This window comes from Lates calcarifer, unplaced genomic scaffold (assembly GCF_001640805.2).
Source record: "Lates calcarifer isolate ASB-BC8 unplaced genomic scaffold, TLL_Latcal_v3 _unitig_2388_quiver_862, whole genome shotgun sequence".
Classification (NCBI taxonomy): domain Eukaryota; kingdom Metazoa; phylum Chordata; class Actinopteri; family Centropomidae; genus Lates; species Lates calcarifer.
The window spans coordinates 21,017-43,453 of NW_026116180.1; the positions used below are offsets into that span (position 1 = coordinate 21,017).

General features: G+C 36.4%; 2 protein-coding genes across 45 annotated transcripts; both read left to right on the forward strand.

Moving 5' to 3' along the window:
* The first annotated feature begins 290 nt into the window (after positions 1 to 290).
* On the forward strand, positions 291 to 13,478 carry LOC108892732 (golgin subfamily A member 6-like protein 10). Of its 44 annotated transcripts, none has more exons than XM_051068050.1 (19): positions 319 to 415; positions 2,359 to 2,397; positions 2,925 to 2,960; positions 3,053 to 3,088; positions 3,856 to 3,897; positions 4,425 to 4,460; positions 4,553 to 4,588; positions 5,355 to 5,396; positions 5,924 to 5,959; positions 6,052 to 6,087; positions 8,397 to 8,507; positions 8,791 to 8,838; positions 9,099 to 9,170; positions 9,718 to 9,765; positions 10,028 to 10,075; positions 10,174 to 10,366; positions 10,457 to 10,558; positions 10,646 to 10,723; positions 10,824 to 13,478. In XM_051068050.1, the coding sequence occupies exons 1-19, from the start codon at positions 390 to 392 to the stop codon at positions 11,013 to 11,015; spliced, it is 1,257 nt and encodes a 418-aa protein (XP_050924007.1). In that variant the 5' UTR covers positions 319 to 389; the 3' UTR covers positions 11,016 to 13,478. The 44 variants fall into 44 exon arrangements, with proteins under 44 accessions (XP_050924048.1, XP_050924047.1, XP_050924046.1 ...); XM_018690443.2 differs by having other exon boundaries at positions 377 to 415; positions 2,356 to 2,397; XM_051068051.1 differs by having other exon boundaries at positions 377 to 415; positions 2,356 to 2,397; positions 5,358 to 5,396.
* Positions 13,479 to 14,777: 1,299 nt separating this feature from the next.
* On the forward strand, positions 14,778 to 18,157 carry LOC108892731 (heat shock 70 kDa protein 12A-like). The gene is made up of 4 exons (XM_018690441.2): positions 14,778 to 15,084; positions 15,416 to 15,640; positions 15,721 to 15,892; positions 16,319 to 18,157. Exons 1-4 carry the CDS (start codon positions 14,800 to 14,802, stop codon positions 17,341 to 17,343), a joined length of 1,707 nt encoding a protein of 568 aa, XP_018545957.1. The 5' UTR covers positions 14,778 to 14,799; the 3' UTR covers positions 17,344 to 18,157.
* The last annotated feature ends 4,280 nt before the right edge of the window (positions 18,158 to 22,437 follow it).

Genomic DNA, 22,437 nt, shown 5'->3' on the forward strand with positions numbered 1-22,437 from the left:
TACATCCTCAGTTGACTTCACCACTCCTCACATCACTACTGTAATTATTATCAAAATAAAGGCTTTGAATTGTAAAATTTTACTAGGTTATATATATTTTTAAACATATGAAATTGCTTTAATTAGTCTGTGTAAGTTGTTGTGATGTAAATAAATAAGTTCTTCTCAAACATCACTTGTAAGAGATCAATGGCCTACTTTGATGATGATAAATAACTCGCCCCTTGTAAAGAGAAGTACAGCTAGTCTATATGAAGAAAAAAGTCAAAGAGCAAATGAGTGCGTTCTGTTTGCTCTCTGTAAACCCCACCCCCTGCAGAGTAACATTTGCCCTGCTGTTAGATTGACTGAGCACTTTGACTTTGGACAAGAGAGAAAAGAAACTGCAAATGAGTGGAATGGAACAAAACACAAGGTAAACTTTGAAAGAATACGATCAGCAACTTCTACAAACTTTGTATTTAGATTTATGAATTTAGATTTTAGATTTGAATTTATGTACATACAAACTATTATATTTCAGGACTTGATCACACTACAGTTGATCATTAATACTTCTGACTAGCATACAGTGTTTTAGAACAAACCAGGTCCCATCAAATAAAGTCAAAATCTAAGGTGAGATACTGACTCTAACATGTAAAAGTATTCAGTCAAGCTGTTGGTCAGTTTAACTTAGTGTCAATTATCCACAAATTTAGCCTACAGTATTTCCATACTAAACTTTAATAAATGGTGTATAATGATGATAATGATGTAGTTATATAGAGTTATACGTAGATATACAGATATTTTCTTCCGGCATATTTTATATCATTATAGCTGATTTCTAAACTATATTGTCATTCATTATTGGTTGATACAGCAACCTCTGCTTATGGCTATCCACAGGTGTTTTTCTGTGTTTTCAGTGTATCTATATGTCACTCATTTAATCATTTATTATAAAGCACTTTGTTAACACTGTAAACTCAGTCGTGCTTATTGACATCTAATGATAATGGCTGATGTACAGTTTCACTGCTGATGACATTTTACAATGTGTGATAAATTAATGAATAATTTACACAATGAATGACCAAAGCCATAAAAATAGCCACACATAAAGACTGGTTGCCTAAGAAATTAAATTGTGCTTTTTCTTTAGCCCTCTTTTCAGTGACAGACATATAATGTAGACATAGGTGTGTGTGAATTCACATTCACAGTAAAATCAGACTCTTGCACCTGTGCAAAATTTCCCAAAGCCCAAGAATTACAAAACAGAACCTAAAAAGGTGTATGCTTATTTCTACTTTTGTGCCTATGTAATATTTTGGTCTGATTCATGCACACATTGTTAGTCCCTCTTGTTTGAAGACAGTCAACTCCATTTACACAGGCTTATCTTTTTTTTTTTTAACTGAATTACTGTATGTTGCTGCTGTATACTGGATCTGAGCTAAACATTTGGAATATGAATATATATGTCTAATAGATAAAGAGGAAATGGGAGATGTGGATTCTTTTACTCAGTCTAGCAACATATTTCATTATTAAGACGAAAACAGTGGCTTATAACTGTGTGTATGAGCATAACGATGAGAGACCTTGTTTTATATAACAGGTATTAATCACCTCTGTATTGACATTTTCCACAATTATGAAACAATAGAGTTTGCATGAAGTTCATTCTAGCTTTACCATCAAACTTTATTTTCTACTTTTTCTAAAGTCATGAAAAATGTTTACCACCTACAAGAAAAAGGTTGGCTTTTGGATAGTCCAGATCTTAAACCAAAACTATTTTCTTGCTCACAACAAGTAATAAACTACTTGTTTTATAAAATTATCCATGTGTGTTCCACTATAAGTCTTTCATCACATTTGTATTACTTCATCCACACACTTAACAGTGCAAAGGTTTAATCAGGTTGCAATGAACTTATCTGAAAACAGTACAATATCAGTTCGTGAGCATAGCGATGAGAGACCTTGTTTTATATAACAGGTATTAATCACCTCTGTATTGACATTTTCCACAATTATGATCTCATCATTATTTCATTATCAGATTGCATTACACTCATAATTTCCTTAGAATGAACTGTTTTTACTGTATTTTATTGTGTTATGCACAGGTATTACTCTATCAGTTTTATTAATTGAGCTAAGTAATTGAAATGATCGGGATTTATTCATTCTTATTACATCATCCTCCGTGCTTACACTGTCCATTTCTATTGCATTTTAATATATTATCTAAAATCAGCACATTGTCAGTTTTAATTACATTTTGTTAAATTTGGCGTAGCTACATTAAAAGTCTCTACAGTATCTGAATACAAGTGATATGAGTGTTTCCTCTTCCACCAGCAGCACAGGACCTAATCCTGGAGAAAATCAACAGCAGACTGGGTGACCATTTGTCTATTACTGCTTATTACTCAACTGATTTAACTCCCTCAGTGGTTTTAGATAGATGCCTAGCTTTATGAATGACTATGGGATGAACACATTTCGTATTATTGTCCAGTTAATTTCATTTATATCCATATGTCTAGTTGACAGACTATTGTTTTATAGGTTCAACTGCCTGCATTGTCTTAGTCGTCCACAAATAACAACAAAAATATCATGAATCTGAAACATTACACTTCCCCTTGGACTAATTTCAAATTTAGCTGTTTTTACAATTTCAATGAAAGTCATGCTCCTCAGTATGACCCAGTGTTTCTTAACAAACAAGAAATATATTTTTTACACTAGCTGTAATAGCTATGTTATCACATTATTCATTTATGTTTTATATATCATTATCCACAGTCATTAGCGTATTTATTTAGTATAGCATTTTATCATATTTTTTCATAATTACAATATCACTCTATAAAATATATGACTTACCTATGATATCATTGTTTTACTTCTTCCCCCAAACACAGAGAGCCTGAATCTGGAACAAATATTCAAGACACAGAGTAAATACTTGTTTTTTGATTTAAAATTTGCTATATTTTCTGACATAACAAACATCTAAAGTCTCTTAACTGATGTCTTCACATTCCCACAGATCAAATCAGAATGATGCTGAACCACAGCAAGCAAGGTATGTCATTCATTGTGTTGAGTTACTCTCTATCTCCTGAAGAAGATAAAAAAAAAGAAACAATAGAGTTTGCATGAAGTTCATTCTAGCTTTACCATCAAACTTTATTTTCTACTTTTTCTAAAGTCATGAAAAATGTTTACCACCTACAAGAAAAAGGTTGGCTTTTGGATAGTCCAGATCTTAAACCAAAACTATTTTCTTGCTCACAACAAGTAATAAACTACTTGTTTTATAAAATTATCCATGTGTGTTCCACTATAAGTCTTTCATCACATTTGTATTACTTCATCCACACACTTAACAGTGCAAAGGTTTAATCAGGTTGCAATGAACTTATCTGAAAACAGTACAATATCAGTTCGTGAGCATAGCGATGAGAGACCTTGTTTTATATAACAGGTATTAATCACCTCTGTATTGACATTTTCCACAATTATGATCTCATCATTATTTCATTATCAGATTGCATTACACTCATAATTTCCTTAGAATGAACTGTTTTTACTGTATTTTATTGTGTTATGCACAGGTATTACTCTATCAGTTTTATTAATTGAGCTAAGTAATTGAAATGATCGGGATTTATTCATTCTTATTACATCATCCTCCGTGCTTACACTGTCCATTTCTATTGCATTTTAATATATTATCTAAAATCAGCACATTGTCAGTTTTAATTACATTTTGTTAAATTTGGCGTAGCTACATTAAAAGTCTCTACAGTATCTGAATACAAGTGATATGAGTGTTTCCTCTTCCACCAGCAGCACAGGACCTAATCCTGGAGAAAATCAACAGCAGACTGGGTGACCATTTGTCTATTACTGCTTATTACTCAACTGATTTAACTCCCTCAGTGGTTTTAGATAGATGCCTAGCTTTATGAATGACTATGGGATGAACACATTTCGTATTATTGTCCAGTTAATTTCATTTATATCCATATGTCTAGTTGACAGACTATTGTTTTATAGGTTCAACTGCCTGCATTGTCTTAGTCGTCCACAAATAACAACAAAAATATCATGAATCTGAAACATTACACTTCCCCTTGGACTAATTTCAAATTTAGCTGTTTTTACAATTTCAATGAAAGTCATGCTCCTCAGTATGACCCAGTGTTTCTTAACAAACAAGAAATATATTTTTTACACTAGCTGTAATAGCTATGTTATCACATTATTCATTTATGTTTTATATATCATTATCCACAGTCATTAGCGTATTTATTTAGTATAGCATTTTATCATATTTTTTCATAATTACAATATCACTCTATAAAATATATGACTTACCTATGATATCATTGTTTTACTTCTTCCCCCAAACACAGAGAGCCTGAATCTGGAACAAATATTCAAGACACAGAGTAAATACTTGTTTTTTGATTTAAAATTTGCTATATTTTCTGACATAACAAACATCTAAAGTCTCTTAACTGATGTCTTCACATTCCCACAGATCAAATCAGAATGATGCTGAACCACAGCAAGCAAGGTATGTCATTCATTGTGTTGAGTTACTCTCTATCTCCTGAAGAAGATAAAAAAAAGAAACAATAGAGTTTGCATGAAGTTCATTCTAGCTTTACCATCAAACTTTATTTTCTACTTTTTCTAAAGTCATGAAAAATGTTTACCACCTACAAGAAAAAGGTTGGCTTTTGGATAGTCCAGATCTTAAACCAAAACTATTTTCTTGCTCACAACAAGTAATAAACTACTTGTTTTATAAAATTATCCATGTGTGTTCCACTATAAGTCTTTCATCACATTTGTATTACTTCATCCACACACTTAACAGTGCAAAGGTTTAATCAGGTTGCAATGAACTTATCTGAAAACAGTACAATATCAGTTCGTGAGCATAGCGATGAGAGACCTTGTTTTATATAACAGGTATTAATCACCTCTGTATTGACATTTTCCACAATTATGATCTCATCATTATTTCATTATCAGATTGCATTACACTCATAATTTCCTTAGAATGAACTGTTTTTACTGTATTTTATTGTGTTATGCACAGGTATTACTCTATCAGTTTTATTAATTGAGCTAAGTAATTGAAATGATCGGGATTTATTCATTCTTATTACATCATCCTCCGTGCTTACACTGTCCATTTCTATTGCATTTTAATATATTATCTAAAATCAGCACATTGTCAGTTTTAATTACATTTTGTTAAATTTGGCGTAGCTACATTAAAAGTCTCTACAGTATCTGAATACAAGTGATATGAGTGTTTCCTCTTCCACCAGCAGCACAGGACCTAATCCTGGAGAAAATCAACAGCAGACTGGGTGACCATTTGTCTATTACTGCTTATTACTCAACTGATTTAACTCCCTCAGTGGTTTTAGATAGATGCCTAGCTTTATGAATGACTATGGGATGAACACATTTCGTATTATTGTCCAGTTAATTTCATTTATATCCATATGTCTAGTTGACAGACTATTGTTTTATAGGTTCAACTGCCTGCATTGTCTTAGTCGTCCACAAATAACAACAAAAATATCATGAATCTGAAACATTACACTTCCCCTTGGACTAATTTCAAATTTAGCTGTTTTTACAATTTCAATGAAAGTCATGCTCCTCAGTATGACCCAGTGTTTCTTAACAAACAAGAAATATATTTTTTACACTAGCTGTAATAGCTATGTTATCACATTATTCATTTATGTTTTATATATCATTATCCACAGTCATTAGCGTATTTATTTAGTATAGCATTTTATCATATTTTTTCATAATTACAATATCACTCTATAAAATATATGACTTACCTATGATATCATTGTTTTACTTCTTCCCCCAAACACAGAGAGCCTGAATCTGGAACAAATATTCAAGACACAGAGTAAATACTTGTTTTTTGATTTAAAATTTGCTATATTTTCTGACATAACAAACATCTAAAGTCTCTTAACTGATGTCTTCACATTCCCACAGATCAAATCAGAATGATGCTGAACCACAGCAAGCAAGGTATGTCATTCATTGTGTTGAGTTACTCTCTATCTCCTGAAGAAGATAAAAAAAAGAAACAATAGAGTTTGCATGAAGTTCATTCTAGCTTTACCATCAAACTTTATTTTCTACTTTTTCTAAAGTCATGAAAATTGTTTACCACCTACAAGAAAAAGGATGGCTTTTGGATAGTCCAGATCTTAAACCAAAACTATTTTCTTGCTCACAACAAGTAATAAACTACTTGTTTTATAAAATTATCCATGTGTGTTCCACTATAAGTCTTTCATCACATTTGTATTACTTCATCCACACACTTAACAGTGCAAAAGATTAATCAGGTTGCAATGAACTTATCTGAAAACAGTACAATAGCAGTTTATAAGCATAGCATTCATTTAATGTTTTAATGTCATCATCAAATCAGTCACCATTATAACCTTTTCAGGATTCACTATATTTTTCATAGTTATTACACAAATCTTTTCATTGCACTGCCAACAATTTTTACCTTGTTTAATTTTATCAAACATTTTTATTACATTATCTATACTGACTGCATTTTCAGCTTCATGACATCTTCATCACATTATGCCATGTTATTACACTGTCAGGTTTCAATAAATCTGGAGAAAATCCTCAGGCCACCGAGTAAATAAATTCCTCAAAAAAAGTTTTGAAACATTATTTTTGGTCAACTATATTTCCCTTTTTGTTATACTAATTGGTGTTGTAATATATATCGTTGGAAATCTTGATTAGTCACCTTTACAATGAGGTATAACTTTTAAGGATCCTCATCTGTGGAATGACAACATAGCTAAATATGTAGGTAGCGCCCCCAAAAATGTGCCCAAATCCCCTGCAACATTCTTTTTCTGGTATTCACACTACTGAGGTCCCTGACAGTATAAAATGAACCAAGTGTAAAAATGGTTAATATATGTTGTGTTTCCCTTATTACTGTGGGAGAGTGCAATCATTCAATCCACCAAGCAACTAAAAACAGGAGTGAATATCAACAGGAGAATATTGCAGGAGATTTGGGGGCATTACCCACACATTTAGCTGTGTTGCTCATTCCACGAATGCACAATCCTCGTACCTCCTTGTACCTCGTTGTAAAGGTGACTAATGAGGCTTTACAATGATTTATATTACAACACCAACTGGTATAAAAGAGAAATAATTGGCTGAAATAATGTTTCCAAACTTTTTTTTATTTTTTTCTAACATACTTTTACTTTTTTATGTTTACTTGTTTTTATTATACGAAAAATAATAATACCACTAATAATAAAACTCTTTTAAATTATATCTTCATGTTGCCACAGATCAAAACAGCATGGCATTAAACGTCAGCCAGCAGGAAATGTCATTGATTGTGTGGCTGTTATTTGATGAATATGTGGTTGGGATTTATTACATTTTTTAGAGTTATTACATTCTCAGTTTTTATTGCATTCTATTATTATCCATGATTTGTAGATTCTACAGTATTTGGATACCTGAGTTTTCAATGTCATTTCAATGTCAATTTCCTAAGAATCTTGCGCAATCTATTTCACATTAACTGTATGTGGCAAAAAAATACGAACGATTGGAGCAACCATTCTACAGTAGAAATTATCTGCACAGTGGGGTTGTGTTAAAAACATTGAGCAATCCAGAAACATGAAAAGGTCCCAGTACATTTGCTATAAAAAACTGAACAAATATATTTCTTTTGTACAGCAAAAAACACAAGAATAAAGAGTGAAACGCAGCTGCTAATGGACCTGACAGAAAAATATATAATCTATTGAGTCATGAGTGTTGACAGAGTCAGTGTTTCTACACAGTGGACACAGTCAGACCTGTACAATACAATACAATACAAAGCAATCCAACACAACAGCCCTGTAATACACTGTAAATAACTAACCTGCTGATTCAGAGTGTTAAACCATTGATGCTAACTTTAGTTCAGTTGATGCTTCTTCATGTGTTCAGTAACAACATGAAGCTTTTTCACACTCTGAATTTTTCCTCCACATATCTGCTCTGAACCAAAAAGAGGAAGAACTGAAATCATTCAGAGACAGGTACTGTACATACAAAGAGCTGAAACTACAAAGTCCAGTTTGACGTTGGTGGACTTGTTTATCACTGTGATCAAGGATCACTATTTTGGATTGAAGATAAAAGATTTAAACATGTTTCTCATGATTGTCAACTTTGATCTGGAACAGCTCAAAACCACAGAGTCTACAGGGGCCTCTTGAAAAACCAAATGGTTAATAATGAACATTCTTACTCATTTTCTGATTGTGTCTCTGTTGGTACAGAATGGCAACTGAACTGGCTGTTTCAGTCACAGGAGACACAAAGAATATCCCAGTTAGTAAAACGCCGGCTGAGATCAAAACATTTTATGAAGAGAAACTTCATGAGGCAAGGTCAGTATTTTTCTTAAGGTAACTTTTAATAGAGTAATGAAACAGACTTTAAATTTACAGATGTTTAAGTTGACAGTTTGTGCAGTTGAGATGAAACTTGTTAAATGTAACATGTTTAAAAAGTCCATTTCATTGTAGTTTCATTACTTTACCAGAACACTGAACTATCAGTCTAGAGATTTAACATCAAGTTTGTTGACACGAACTTTAGTTCAGTTGATGAGTCTTCATGTGTTCAGTAACAACATGAAGCTTTTTCATAGACTGAATTTTTCCTCCACAGATCTGCTCTGAAACAGAAAGATGAAGAACTGAAATCAGTCAAAGACAGGTACTGTACATACAAAGAGCTGAAATTATGAATTCAGATTTACTTTATAGGTTGACATGGAAATGTCAAATCAATCATATTACAGGTTTTTTTAAATGTACATTTGCTCTCACATATGTTCTTTTATTTCTGTTTGGATGAAGGGACAGGAGAGCTCACTCTTTAATACATCAGATAGTTCCTGTCTGATTCTCTGCTTGTCAGTTCATCCCAAATTATAATAAACTGATAACAAATGTAGTTCTTCTGTACTGGAAAAGGCTTAGGAATGAAGAAACCATGAAACCCAGCTGCCGACGGTGTGAACAACATGAACGTGAACACAAAGAAAGGTTTGTTTTTAATGGTCCTTTCACACTTACCTTTTTTTTTATGCGTACCTTCAAATTTTTCAGTTTGGTCTGAACCAAAGTAGCAGGTGTGAAAGGTTCCTCAGACCAAAGGACCAAAATTTGGTCTGACCAAAAGAGGTGGTCTCAGCCTAGATCAAACTCAACCATGGTTTGGTTCACTGGCAGTGTGAAAACTGAAAAGATGCCAACAACAGACACAGTTGTTCATAAACCAATTAGTGTCAAGTATAGGGAGACACAACACACACAGGTGATAACGACAACATGTACATATGTCAGGCAAAGCTACGTGGTGGACTTGTGACATGAAACCAAAACGGACAGAATTAAAAAACATGAAACTTGAATTAGAACTTGGTCTTGACTTTTTCAGGTCTGAAAACACTATTCAAGTATTTGATTAAAAGCTCAGAGATACATTTTAAAAGTAAACCATTCCTTGTTGACAGAATCAGTGATTTTAACAATGAATCTGTGCTGTGAAGTGTTTTAATCAGACTAAACACTGATGATGTTTTTAACACAGCATGACTGAGATGGAAACATTTTACAAAGAGAAACTTCAGGAGGCAAGGTCAGTATTTTTCTGAAGTGAACTTTTAATGAGACGTGAAACAGACTTTAAATTTACTGAAGCTTGAACACAGAGTGTGGACACAGTCAGACCTGTACAATACAAAGCAATCCAACACAACAGCCCTGTAATACACTGTAAATAACTAACCTGCTGATTCAGTGTGTTAAACCATTGATGCTAACTTTAGTTCAGTTGATGCTTCTTCATGTGTTCAGTAACAACATGAAGCTTTTTCACACTCTGAATTTTTCCTCCACAGATCTGCTCTGAAACAAAAAGAGGAAGAACTGAAATCATTCAAAGACAGGTACTGTACATACAAAGAGCTAAAACTATGAATTCAGTCCAGTGTAAATGTTGGCTTGCTGAGTTTTCCACAATCTCACTGTATCTTTCTTTGTACAGAGTTGCACCTGACTTGGCTCTGTCAATAAAGACAGGAGACACTGACACTGACACTGAGAGCATGAACAATCCAGTCAGTAAAACCAAACTGACAGAGATGTATAACAAACTGAAACTGCTGCAGTGGCCTAAAATCAAAGATCATCTGAAATCTAATGCTGTGAGCAGAGAGTTTACCAGAGATCTGAGTCAGGTACAGTACAGTCTGTTGAAGAGATGTTACTCAGTGTTGCACTGCCTGAATTCCTGATCAAAGTTAAACTTTTTCAACTGATAATTACAGAAAATGTTTAGAGATGCAGCAGAAGAAATGGAGAGAAAGAAGAAGCAGATAGATGAAGTGTTTGGACTGACTGAGAACAGCAGTGGACTAACACCTCAGAAGGTACTGGACTGAAGTCTACTGTCTAAAACTGGACCATTAAATCTTCTGCTACTGTACTTGTGTAAGCAGCATTTTCCTGTGTTCCAGGTTAAAGAGTTCAGACAGTTAACAATTCACAGTCTTCAGATGAATCTGTACCACAGGAGGAAAGAAGATCTTCTTCAGGTAGGTGTGTTATACTTTACAGCTTTGGAAACCAAACAGTTTTACAGCTTCATCTGTGGATAAAATGGACTGAACATGTTGAACCATGTCTCTCATACAGAGTCCTTTCCTTGATGATGAAGCTCAGTACTCCCAGGATGTGATGGTGAACTTCAGACTTCTGGCCTCTGAATGCTACTGGTTGGGTTCTTTGATGGCTTTAAACAATCCTCCTCTTCAGCCGGACTGGGAGAATATCAGTCCTGGGATGGACACCTGGGACATTTTCCCACGAGACATCAAGTCTGTTTAGGTCACGATGAGGAAACAAATTAAGTGAAGAGAAAATCAGTTTCATTTTAGAGTCTCTGTGTTTGTCAAGGATCAGAAATTACTACCTGTTATTATCCAAACCCCCCAAGGTGCAGCCACACCCTGCACCTAGACATTCAGACCTTGTCATCATGTTCCCACTGACAAACCCTCAGCCAGGTCACTGCCAAACACCAACAGAAAAAGATCATATCACCTTGTGCTGGTCAAAATAATATCATAACCCAACACTGTGACATACTAGTCACAACCTGGACCATGTTGATCAAATTATCAGGCGTGGATTCACCGTGAGGGTGCTGAGTAAAGCCATGACTTTCCTGATAATTTAATCATGCATGGTGAGAGAATGTAACCCCTAGAGATGAGATGTTGGCCTAGGTATCATACGAATGATGAGCCTGGTGACATAGCTCATGAACCAAATTAAATTTACTTTAAGTAGCAAAACAAACAATTTTTGTCACTAACACCAATGCATTTTCAAAGTGCAAAAGATCTGGGTGATGATATAAAATTGGGAACTAAACCTGAAAACAGTAACAATAATAATATTCAGTAGTACCAATGCTTATTAATGAACTTTGTTAAGTATAATTGTAACCAGATTAAGAAAAAAAATATATACATACATTGTCATAAAACGGATGTTAAGATAAAGGTATTACTACAAATAAAGTTAAATGATGTAGACATAGGCATCTTAAATGTGGTTGAAAAGCAAATTCATGAAAGATTTAAACTGGCTCAGTTGGAGAAGGGACTGTAAAAAGATACAGATGGAAAATTATAAATATTCTGTTCTTCATGGTGTAAGAGGTAGCTGGGTATTTTAGAATAAGAGTATTGCTTGTCATTGATGGTTGAGGTGGGTTGGATCACAGATATGTGTAGGGGGAGAGAAACAGGAAATGAAAGTGTATTTTTAGATGATTGAAAAAGTCACTCAGTTGGCAATTGAGTGTGTTTCAAGTAAACCCTATCTGGTGTTTTAGGTAATCTGCTCCACAGTCTCTACCAGAATATTCAGTCTACAGGTTCTCTGGATATATTTCTATCCCAAGTCTGTCGTACAACTGTTCACCTATCTGTATTAGCCTCAGGTGTCTTTGTTAGCATTCATTAGCTAAGTGAATTGACTCTGTGTAGCTAACTCGAGGCTTCAGTTCCTACAGAGTGGACTCCGAATTCATTCAACACTTTCATTTTATAGCTGTTTAAGTGAAACATCCAAACAGTTTTGGGCCTCTGTGCTCCCCAAAATTAATAGGACTACAGCGTTAAATCAACTTTAGACAAAAAAAGAAACAAGCGCTGTTTTGTTGTTTATTTACCTGATTTTCAGTTTTTCAGTTTTTCTTGTTCAGTGAGAGAAGTCTTGTCTCTGATGGGCTTCAACAAGTGCACTGAAGTCAGCCTGAATGTCTGAGAGGAACACATGAAGAACAGCTGACAAGTGGTAGTGAGAAAGAGGGTCTGTATCTAGATTTGTTAAACCTCATCACTGAGAATGTTTGTTCATATGGATAGATCCAAAGAGAGCCAACATCTTCTGTGTGGAAAGTTCTTGGCTTTGAGAAAAGAATAAAAATCAAGCAATGATAGTGACATGAAGTGCTCTGCCAGTAGAGATACAGACTGCAGGTCACTGAGTTAGAGCTAAACATAACTGGGTGCATTATCCACACTGCAAGTAAGGGGAAAAGAAATCACATGCATTTCATTTGTTTTGAAGTCTTCAAATTGTCCTAAAAACTCAACAAACAGTGCCCCTAGTCTGACACTTTTCTCTGTCAGACTTGGACAACCATGAGTTGTAACACCAGCCAGTTTGTTCCAATTCCATTCACTTCAATTTTATTTACATAGCACCCAATCACAACAGACGTTATCTCAATGCACTTTTCATATAGCGTAGGTCTAGACCGTACTCTTTAGACCCAACAGATCCCATCATGAGCAGCACCAGGCAACAGTGGCAAGGAAAAACTTCCTTTAAGAGGCAGAAACCCTGAGCAGAACCAGACTCAAAGTCGGCGGCCATCTGCCTCGACCGGTTGGGTTAAGAAAGAGAGAGTCCTAGCTCATCCAAGCATGCATTTACCTCCATGCACAAACCAGAAATCATATGTCCCATTCACTGACCACATTGGTGCAGGCTCCTCCATGATCTCAAAGTCTTTTGTTATCCTATGTACAAAGATGGTCTGGGCTGTGCCGCGGACATCACAGCTCCCGTCCAGAACTAAGGAGAAGAAGTCAAAATAGTCTGCTTTGTTTTACAGCTGATACTCCAGATTTCCTCTAATATATTAGTACCGTGGAGTCCACCAAACACTTCCCATCAGAGAGTGGCTAAGTGTTTTTTACAGTTTTTGCTTGGTACTTACCCATATTGCTTTTGCAGTGGAACTCAGTAAATAAATCTTGATTAAAAACTTCACATTCTCTATCAATCTTTCTTTTTTTTCACATGAGCTGATATATTTGAGGGCTCATAAATGTCTGTTCTCTCTAACAAACTGCGGTACATACATGCACACACAGACACGCAATCATATACAGATGTACATACCTAAGTTGAAAAAATAGCAATTGCCTTCAAAATAAAAACTATGTAGTTGTATTGTGTGCATGATGTACATTTACTGATGTTTGATTACAGATTTCCCATTGACCTTACGCAGGCTGGTCAAAGACAGCCAAAGGGATGGATGTGGCCTGGGGGCCATACAATGCCAGGTCTTCTCTAAGGGATACTTGCTAAAAATGTAACTTAACTCTGATATCTGAGTTGAAGTCTTCTGTGGCTCAAGCTTTAGTAAACATCAGTGCTGTAAACATGTCTCCGTATTATTGGTTTTGGTGCGAATATTAGGAAGTTCTTAGAGTCGTTTAGGTCCAATAAACTCATACAGCCTCAAATACACTGACACAACCTTAATAACATGGAGGTCCTGAGCTTCATGAAGGTAATAATTAATGCAGAGCTGTTATATTGTGTTCTGTTGTCCAGATGTTAGAAATATTTTATAAATATATTTACTTTTCCTCTTTTAATTTCTCTTTGTAAATTTTTTCCATCCCATCCAAACTGTGTAAAAACATATTTGACAGGTTTATGTTCAGTTCTTCCTCTTTTTCTTTCAGAACAGATCTGAGGAGTAAAAATGCAGAATGTGAAAAAGTTTTTTTTACAGACAAAACTGAGGAAGTACCAACCAAAGTAAGATATTTAGATCAGTAATAGAAGGCACTGAATAACCTGGATTAAATCTGTTGAATTTTCTGTAGAGTTGTTAGATTACATTGTACTGTCCGGGTGTTACTGTGTCACAGTCTGTGGAGCTGCAGTGGATTTAAAGTTGTTTTGAAGGGTGTTATATAAATAAAGTTATTATTGATGTTATAATCCTGAGTGAAGTCAGTCTGTGTAGAGACATTACTTCTCACTATGACGTGTGAATCCTAAATGTTAATAAATCAAACCTTTGTGCCTGATGCTTCCTCAAAGTTACTAAACAAACTTTTAACAGCTTTAATTTCATTCTTGTTCCTGTTTGATCAAGTCTTTAAATATCTACAGGACAAAGATTAAAATCACTCAGTCTGACACCAGTATTAATGTGACACAGACTGAGGAGGTGGAGGTGGAGGTGTCCTCACTGAGCTCCGCCTCCTGCAGAGATAATAAAAACACTGCAGCTGCTGCGTCTCAGCACTTTTGATTCTTTTCCTCACCTCGACTAGTTTCACCTGTTTCTATGATGGGTGACTCATTCATCATAGCGATAGACTTTGGCACCACATACAGTGGATATTCCTTCAGTTTGACACCAAGAGGGAAAGATATTGATCCATATTTAAAGTGCTGGGGTAAAGAGATTGGAAAAGAGACACCAAAGACTCCAACCTGCATCCTTTTTGATGAACATGGAGAATTTATGAAATTTGGTTATGAGGCTCAAATGGCTTATGTTGAAATGCGTGGTGAGAACGCAAGGAAACACTTATACTTTGAATGCTTCAAGATGTCCCTCTATGGCACAGTGAGTAAAAATGATCTGATGATATCAATATTCTTCATATATGGATCATTACAAATTACAAATACCAAATCATACATAATATCTATATGTTTGGTAAGACCATTAAATAGATTCATAACATACCATAATTCCATCTTGTAAAATTAGCTGCAGACCAAAGTAACTTCAGATGGTCTGACACATCACCACACAGAGACGACTGGAAAATAAACTGACTAACATGAGAACTCAGATCTGTCTCCATGTTAACTGTTGCTTAAGTTTAAACATGTATGTTTTGTATAACAAGCTTCAAACATGTATTAACTAATATTTTGTCAATCACCAACAGAAACTCAACAGAGATATGAAGATTAAAGCTGCAAATGGAAAGTCAATGAAGGCCTTGAAGGTTTTCACTGAAGCTTTGCGTTACCTGAAGGAAGACGCCTTGGAAACCATCGCAGCCAATACAGCAGGAAGGAAGTTTTCAGCCTCTGACTTCACCTGGGTGCTGACTGTACCTGCGATCTGGCATCCTTCAGCCAAACAGTTCATGAGAGAAGCTGCAACTCAGGTAACACACTGAGACTATTAGAATCTGCAGTGAAGGTTTTATTTCTCATGAAAAGGACTGATCAGTTTTTTTACTTCCAGGCTGGTATTGTGACCAAAGGAACAGAGAACAAGTTGGTCATTGCACTGGAACCAGAGGCAGCTTCAGTCTGGTGTAAGAAGCTCCCAGCTGAAGGTTTTATAACACAGAACCATGGAGGAGACTCACTGGAGCACTCTCCAGGAACACAATACATTGTTGTCGACTGTGGAGGTACTGTATGTGGTACTGTTGAAAGTCATTCATATGTAAGCTTTTAAAAACAAGTAGAAAGCCATATTATATCCCTCTGTTATATTCATCTGTTTCCTCTCAGACTGTTCTGTCATTACTCCATCTCTGCTCTGTAGTGTTACCATGCACTGGGATTTCAGTCTCGCTCCCACTGCCACTTTTATACTCTCCCACCTCCTGCGCACAAACACCAACACCATTGTTAGCTGGAATTACTCAGTCTGAATTGCTTTGTTTTAAATCCCATTTCTTAAGATAGAGCTGTGTACAAACACCAGAATTTTTTTTCAGCACACACAGAAAATGCAGCTAGCAGATTATGAGGAGATATTCCCTGAATCTCAATAAAAGTGCATTAGATTGTAATCGGTAACTCTACCATTAATCACTTCCTCTGTGTTGCAGGTGGAACTATTGACATAACTGTCCATGAGGTGCTGGATGGAGGAGCCCTGAAGGAGCTGCACAAGGCCTCTGGAAATGATCTGGGTGGACAAACTGTGGACAAGAAATTCAAAGAGTTCCTCAGAGAAATCTTCTGTCATGGTGTCTGGGATGAGTATGAAAGTAACTATCCCAGTGAGGTTCAGAGAATGATGTATGAGTTCACAGTTCTTAAACAAGAAGATGAAGATGTTCAGATCATCTGCCCATTTAACCTGGGATCATTAGCTCAGAGAAGACAGGAAATAGAAAAGTTCTTTGAAACAGTGCAAGGTGCATCCTGGAACGACGGGTCAATCAAAATCTCCAAACAGAAAATGAGGTCTTTCTTTGACGAGAGTCTAAACGGCATCAGTCTCAGAGAAATCTTGAACAAAGACTTGAGTGTTGAGTTCATCCTGTTAGTGGGAGGTTATGCTGAAAGCAAGATTCTGCGTCAACACATCATCAGTCAGTTTAGTGATCAGTGTAAAGTTCTGTGTCCATTTAGGCCTCAAGAAGCAATTGTGAAGGGAGCTGTGATGTTTGGAAGAAATCCAGAGGTGGTGGCATCTCGGAAAAGTGCCTTTACTTATGGGACTGAGATCAATCCATGGTTTGAGGAGTCCAGGCATAAGGCAGAAAAGAAATTTAGATGCACAAGTGGAGAGAGGTGTTTGGATATTTTTAAGCAACTAGTGGAGATTGATGAAGATGTAGGTTGGGATGAATCCAGAGAGTACATCTTCAGGCCAGTGGAAGCATATCAGAGAAGTATGATGTTTACATTTTTTCAGACAGAGAGAAAAAATCCCTTCTATGTGGACGACTGGGGAGTGGAAGAAATTGGCTTGGTCACTGTTGAAATGCCCAACACTACACGTGGCATGGATCGTCAAGTCAAACTGGAAATCAAGTTTGGCTTCACAGAGATGACAGCGACTGCCACTGACATGGAAACAAGGTCAACAGCATCAGTCAAGCTTAACTTCATGACTAAATCATGAAAATGTTTAAGAAAACATCAAAATCATTATCAGTTGTAGATAAAAGGCAAAAGTTTAATTACACAATCTTAGATGCACTGGAATTGACTAAAATGGAAGAATCGTGATGATCAGTTGTCTTCGGGTGTAAGGATACATATATATATATATATATATATATATATGGCAGGTGTTGTAAATCATAAGCGAGTTTTGCAAGGAAGTCTGCTACTAACTGATATTTATCATAGTTTGATCCTGTGCAGTTACACTGTGGGTCTGTTAATAAAATAGACTGTACGTCAGCTACAAACATATTCTCAAGGATTTGTTTTTACATTTAAAAATGTGACATGCATCATGTCAAACTACTCACATCAGAGGTGTAAAGAGAAAACTAGAAACTTGGCATCAAACTTAGTTCCTTTACTCACCAAGAGCTGTCTCCAGAGGTAGAAAGGGTGTTTCATCACCTCCCTATACAGTAGCGCTTCTCAGACAGCTTATTATAACGTCTTATATTTTAAATGCAACAATGGCTGAAGATCTTGGCAAGACTGGTAATTAAACAGCTGTTTGTATGGCTGTGAATGGTATGTTAACAAATAGCTTTTTTTTTCTGTCATCGATAAGATGATGTTGAGACAATCTGGCAGGGAGATGAACTTCTGTCATGAAGGATCTGTGGATCTGTTGAAATGAATCCAATTTATTGTCATAAAACCTGCCCAGTTCTTGTGTTATTCATGTTGTGCTATGTCCAACTGAAATTCAATAAAATTCCAGAAGATCAATCAATCAGTTAGTGTTATTTATAATATAGAATCACCATGCAGCATCTTAATACACTTTACAATTAAAGAGAATACAAGACATCACCATGTCTCCACACAGCAGGCAAGTAAAATAATAAAAACTGAAAATAAAATAACATCATAACATCAATGTTAGAAAAATATTTTTGAAAAGGTGATGGCCTAGACTAACCTCTAAGTTTCAGCAGGGGTGACTCAAACCTCAAGCCAGAATTTGATTTAGGGGCTCCCCACTGCTTCAGCGTCACTGCTCATCAGTGCTTAATTATTCACACATCTGTCACATCCATTATAAACTTTCTTAAATTATACCAGCCTACCATGTTCATCCCCCTCCATGGTCTCTGATGGGGCTGCCTCTGATCAAACATTTTTCACTCTACCTGAGACAACAGAATGCCGCCTCCAGTGGCTAAACAGTTGAGACAGACCACTAGAACCATCGTCTTGGAGAACATCCACCCAAAGTCCACCGTGAGGATGTTGCTCAGACATCACTACTATTGTTCCAACTAGGAAAGTCTCCAGAAACAAGAAGCCTACTCAAGTAGGCTTAACATTTCAAGTTACAGCTTTACATAGACTGAGGACATGATATTATAGACATATATTTAGATTTAAATTGCTCCTTTGGCAGTGAGTGCTTTATTAAATTGCTTTTTAAGTATCAAGTAATGACAACATATGTCGGATTTTGACAGTATTACTAATATGAGACTGAATTGTCAGGCAAGAATCAAAATTCACTCCATGGTTGTTGATGGTTCAGGTGTTTGGTGCAAATATTACAACCAACAAAAAAAGGGAAAAAGGACAAGTGGTTTTGTCATTGGGTAAAATCCAGGTTAAAAATCCAGGGTGGATGGAACAATACCTTTCAAGTGGGGAAGCTGCACAAGGTCACAAACACAACACACACACACAGCCTTGCACACCTGTCTTTCTGGGGTCCCGTTAATTGGCATAATGCCCTCTCTAGGCCCTTACCCGTACTTTAACCATCACAACTGAATGCCAAACCCTAATGTAACACTTGTATCAATATAGGATCTTGTGTGACACTAGTGGTGGATTTGTGGTGCATGTGTGTGTGTGGTTTTGCAGGGTGTGTTTGTGGAGTGATTTCATGGTGATGGGCTAATCTGAAACAGGTGTGGCTGAAAGTCACATCCAGCTTAACTACCCCCACGCACACTCTTGTTCAGTCTCCCTTTGTTCTCCTCTGTGGCAGGTTAGTGTGGCACGGGCTGGAGTATCCTTGGGACAGCAGGTCAGACTGGAAGGCGGCAAGAGCTGAGTTGTAGCAGTGCCTCGCAGCCACACGGAGCTGAGTGCAGCAGGTGTCAGTGCACGGTATGAGGCGCCAGCAGCAGAGTGTAGCACACTGAGTCAGCATACCAGCCGACTAGCTGAATCCAGCCTGGTGGCCGTGAGGCCCAGCCACTCACCAGGCCACACACCTTCAGCCATCTTCCCTTCAGTCTTTTAGAGTGACTGTTCCTGGACTCATTTAACTTTTATGGTTAGAAATAATAAAAGACTTCTTCAAATTTTATTCCTGTCTTGTTGTCTTACCCATTACCCACTGGTTGGTCAATTGCTGGAGCTGAAAGAACACTTTACACTAACCCTAAAACCAAGTCTTAACCCTCAAACAGCAATTTCAGCTTGTGGGGTATAGTGTAGTAGTATAGTGGGTGCCTGCTTTTCTGACCCCATGAATATAGTAAAACAAGGCTGCACATGAACAAATCAATAATATTTGTTTTAACCCTATTTTTGCTCACGTTTGGTTTTAATTTCAGGAAATATATAAAGGCCTTCATCCTGAGTGTGACTTTTACTTTCTAGAGTGTTTGACTCCATGTACTTCACCCATTAAATGATCAAATTAATTTTACAACAGCAATTCTATTTATTATTCACAGATTGTCACATGCGTGCATAACTCTGATAACATGTTTACATGTGTTTAGCCCCCACTACAGTCCTGGGTGAGAGTCGGCTGGTATTGCCGCTGTGGCATTGTTCCCTGCTGCCACCAGTTCAAACTCCAACGTTGCTACGTAGCAACCACTCGCTACGTGAAAGTACAGAACTGTTAAAATGCATTCATTGTCAAGGTTCAAGGTTCAAGGTTCATATTATTTATCATTCCAAACTACAGGCTTGTAAAATCAAATGAGTGTTTAGTCCATCTATGCTACATAAAATAATAAAGTAAGCACTTTATTATATGGCACAATTTTTAACAAGGTTACAAGGTGCTTCATGGAAAAAACTAAATAAAGAGCACAGGGATCACTAAACACTGGAAGTGAGACGGGCACGTCCACATGTGGCGGCAAGTATAGCACCCTCATGTGGTTCTGGACCTGCAGAGAGTATATGTAGCCTGTTGTTTAGCAGAAGTCATGGTTAAACTTTTTTTTTTCTTTGGGTAAAAATCCACAGTGAATTTCAGAACTGATAGAACAAGCAGGAAAAACACCTACTCTACATTATGATGATGGCAATGATCATTATTATTTTTTTGGTAATTTCTAGTAAAAGGCTAATCCAGATTTTAGCCATGAGGACATTCTCAAAAGAGAGACAAGCTCTGTTTCGGTAAAAGAATCCAATTTGAATTCATAACTTTTGAACAAGATGTTTAACATTTGTTGTCCAGCCAGATCATCATTTTTATCATTATCATTTTTAATATGTCAGAGCCAGTTTTCCTTTGCAGAATGTCAAAGAACCAGCGTGAATAACAATCCTCATATCACTTGGACATGTAAAGAGAATAACTGGTACAAATCTATTGAAAAATCAGTTTCTGTCCATTACCATTTGGTGGCTTGGCATGTTACACAGTAGCTGCTACAGACTCAAAGAATAGCTCAGGCTGTGTTACCCCCTCAATGGCTCACGCTCTGTGCAGCTCACTGATTTTGCTTGAGACATAGCTATGTCATTGTCTTTCACCAGTCTGAATGCTCAGCTAGGTTAGCAGCTACATTTGTGGTAGGGCTCTGAAACTTTCCTGTGTACCAAAAATAAACTTTTGCTCCATTCTCAAATTCCACTCTAGACATTTTTGTTGGTGCCAATATAACCTGTGACCACAAGCCAACCTTACACAGTGTTGTTTAGCCTCTTTTATTGCTCTGTGGACATATGAGGCAGTCTTGTATTTATCCGTATTTTTGGTTCCAAGCCCTGTGTTGTAGATGGTGGTGCAGGACTTAAGAGCATTGTGGATGGTTTCATCCACCCACAAGCTTCTGGTTTGGAAATGTCCTAATTGTAACTTTCAGGACAGTGTTGTCTACCAGTTTCCATATAAATTCCACAACCACTTGCTTAAACACATCAATGTCATCAACATCAACTTCTTGTGTCATATCAAATACTCACTGTTTGTCTCAGATTTTTATATTAAATTCAGCTGATTGCATTAAAATACAAAAAACTTAGACATGGAGTTCTACAAGGGTCAGTGCTTGGACAAGTTCACCTTGTATATGCTTCCTTTTGGCAACATTAGCAGAAATTACTCCATAAACTTACACTGTTAAGTAGATGATACACGACTATATTTGTCGATGAAGCCTGATGAAACCAATCAATTAGCCAAACTTCAGGCCTTGGGGAACTGGATGAACAGTAATTTCCCACTATTGCACTGAGACCAAACCAATTATTGTACTTGGCCCTGAACACCTCAGAAATACATTTTCTAATGACGTAGTTAGATTAGATGGCATTGCCCTGGCTCCCAGCTCCACTGTAAAGAAAGAGTCATCTTTGACCAAGATATGTTGCTTAACTCCAAACAAACTTCTAGGACTGCCTTCTTTCCCCTGCGTAATATCACCAAAATTAGACATTTTCTGTCTCAAAGGGATGCAGAAGAACTCTGACACCTGCACATTAACACATTTGTCATTTTGATTGGTGATTTCCCCTAACACACACCTCTCCTTTAAACTGTTTGTCCCTCACCTCCTCTCTCTCTATCACTCTCTCACTCACGCATACGCATCCTGCATACTACCTGCTATAGAAACCATTCAATTATCAAGAGACTTAAACTATTACCCTTTTTACATTTGTGATTATTCAACTTTCCTCAACACTTTACACTTTTTAAAATGTTCAACTTTTCTATTGCAATTTTGTTATTCAACTGAATAGTTCAGCTGTTGCTTTTAACTTTCAGCTTCTGCATCTACCCTCTCTCTCTGCTAATTTCCACCACTTTGATCATTGCTTCAGAAATTACTTTTGATTTCCAACTGACTTCCAACTTCTG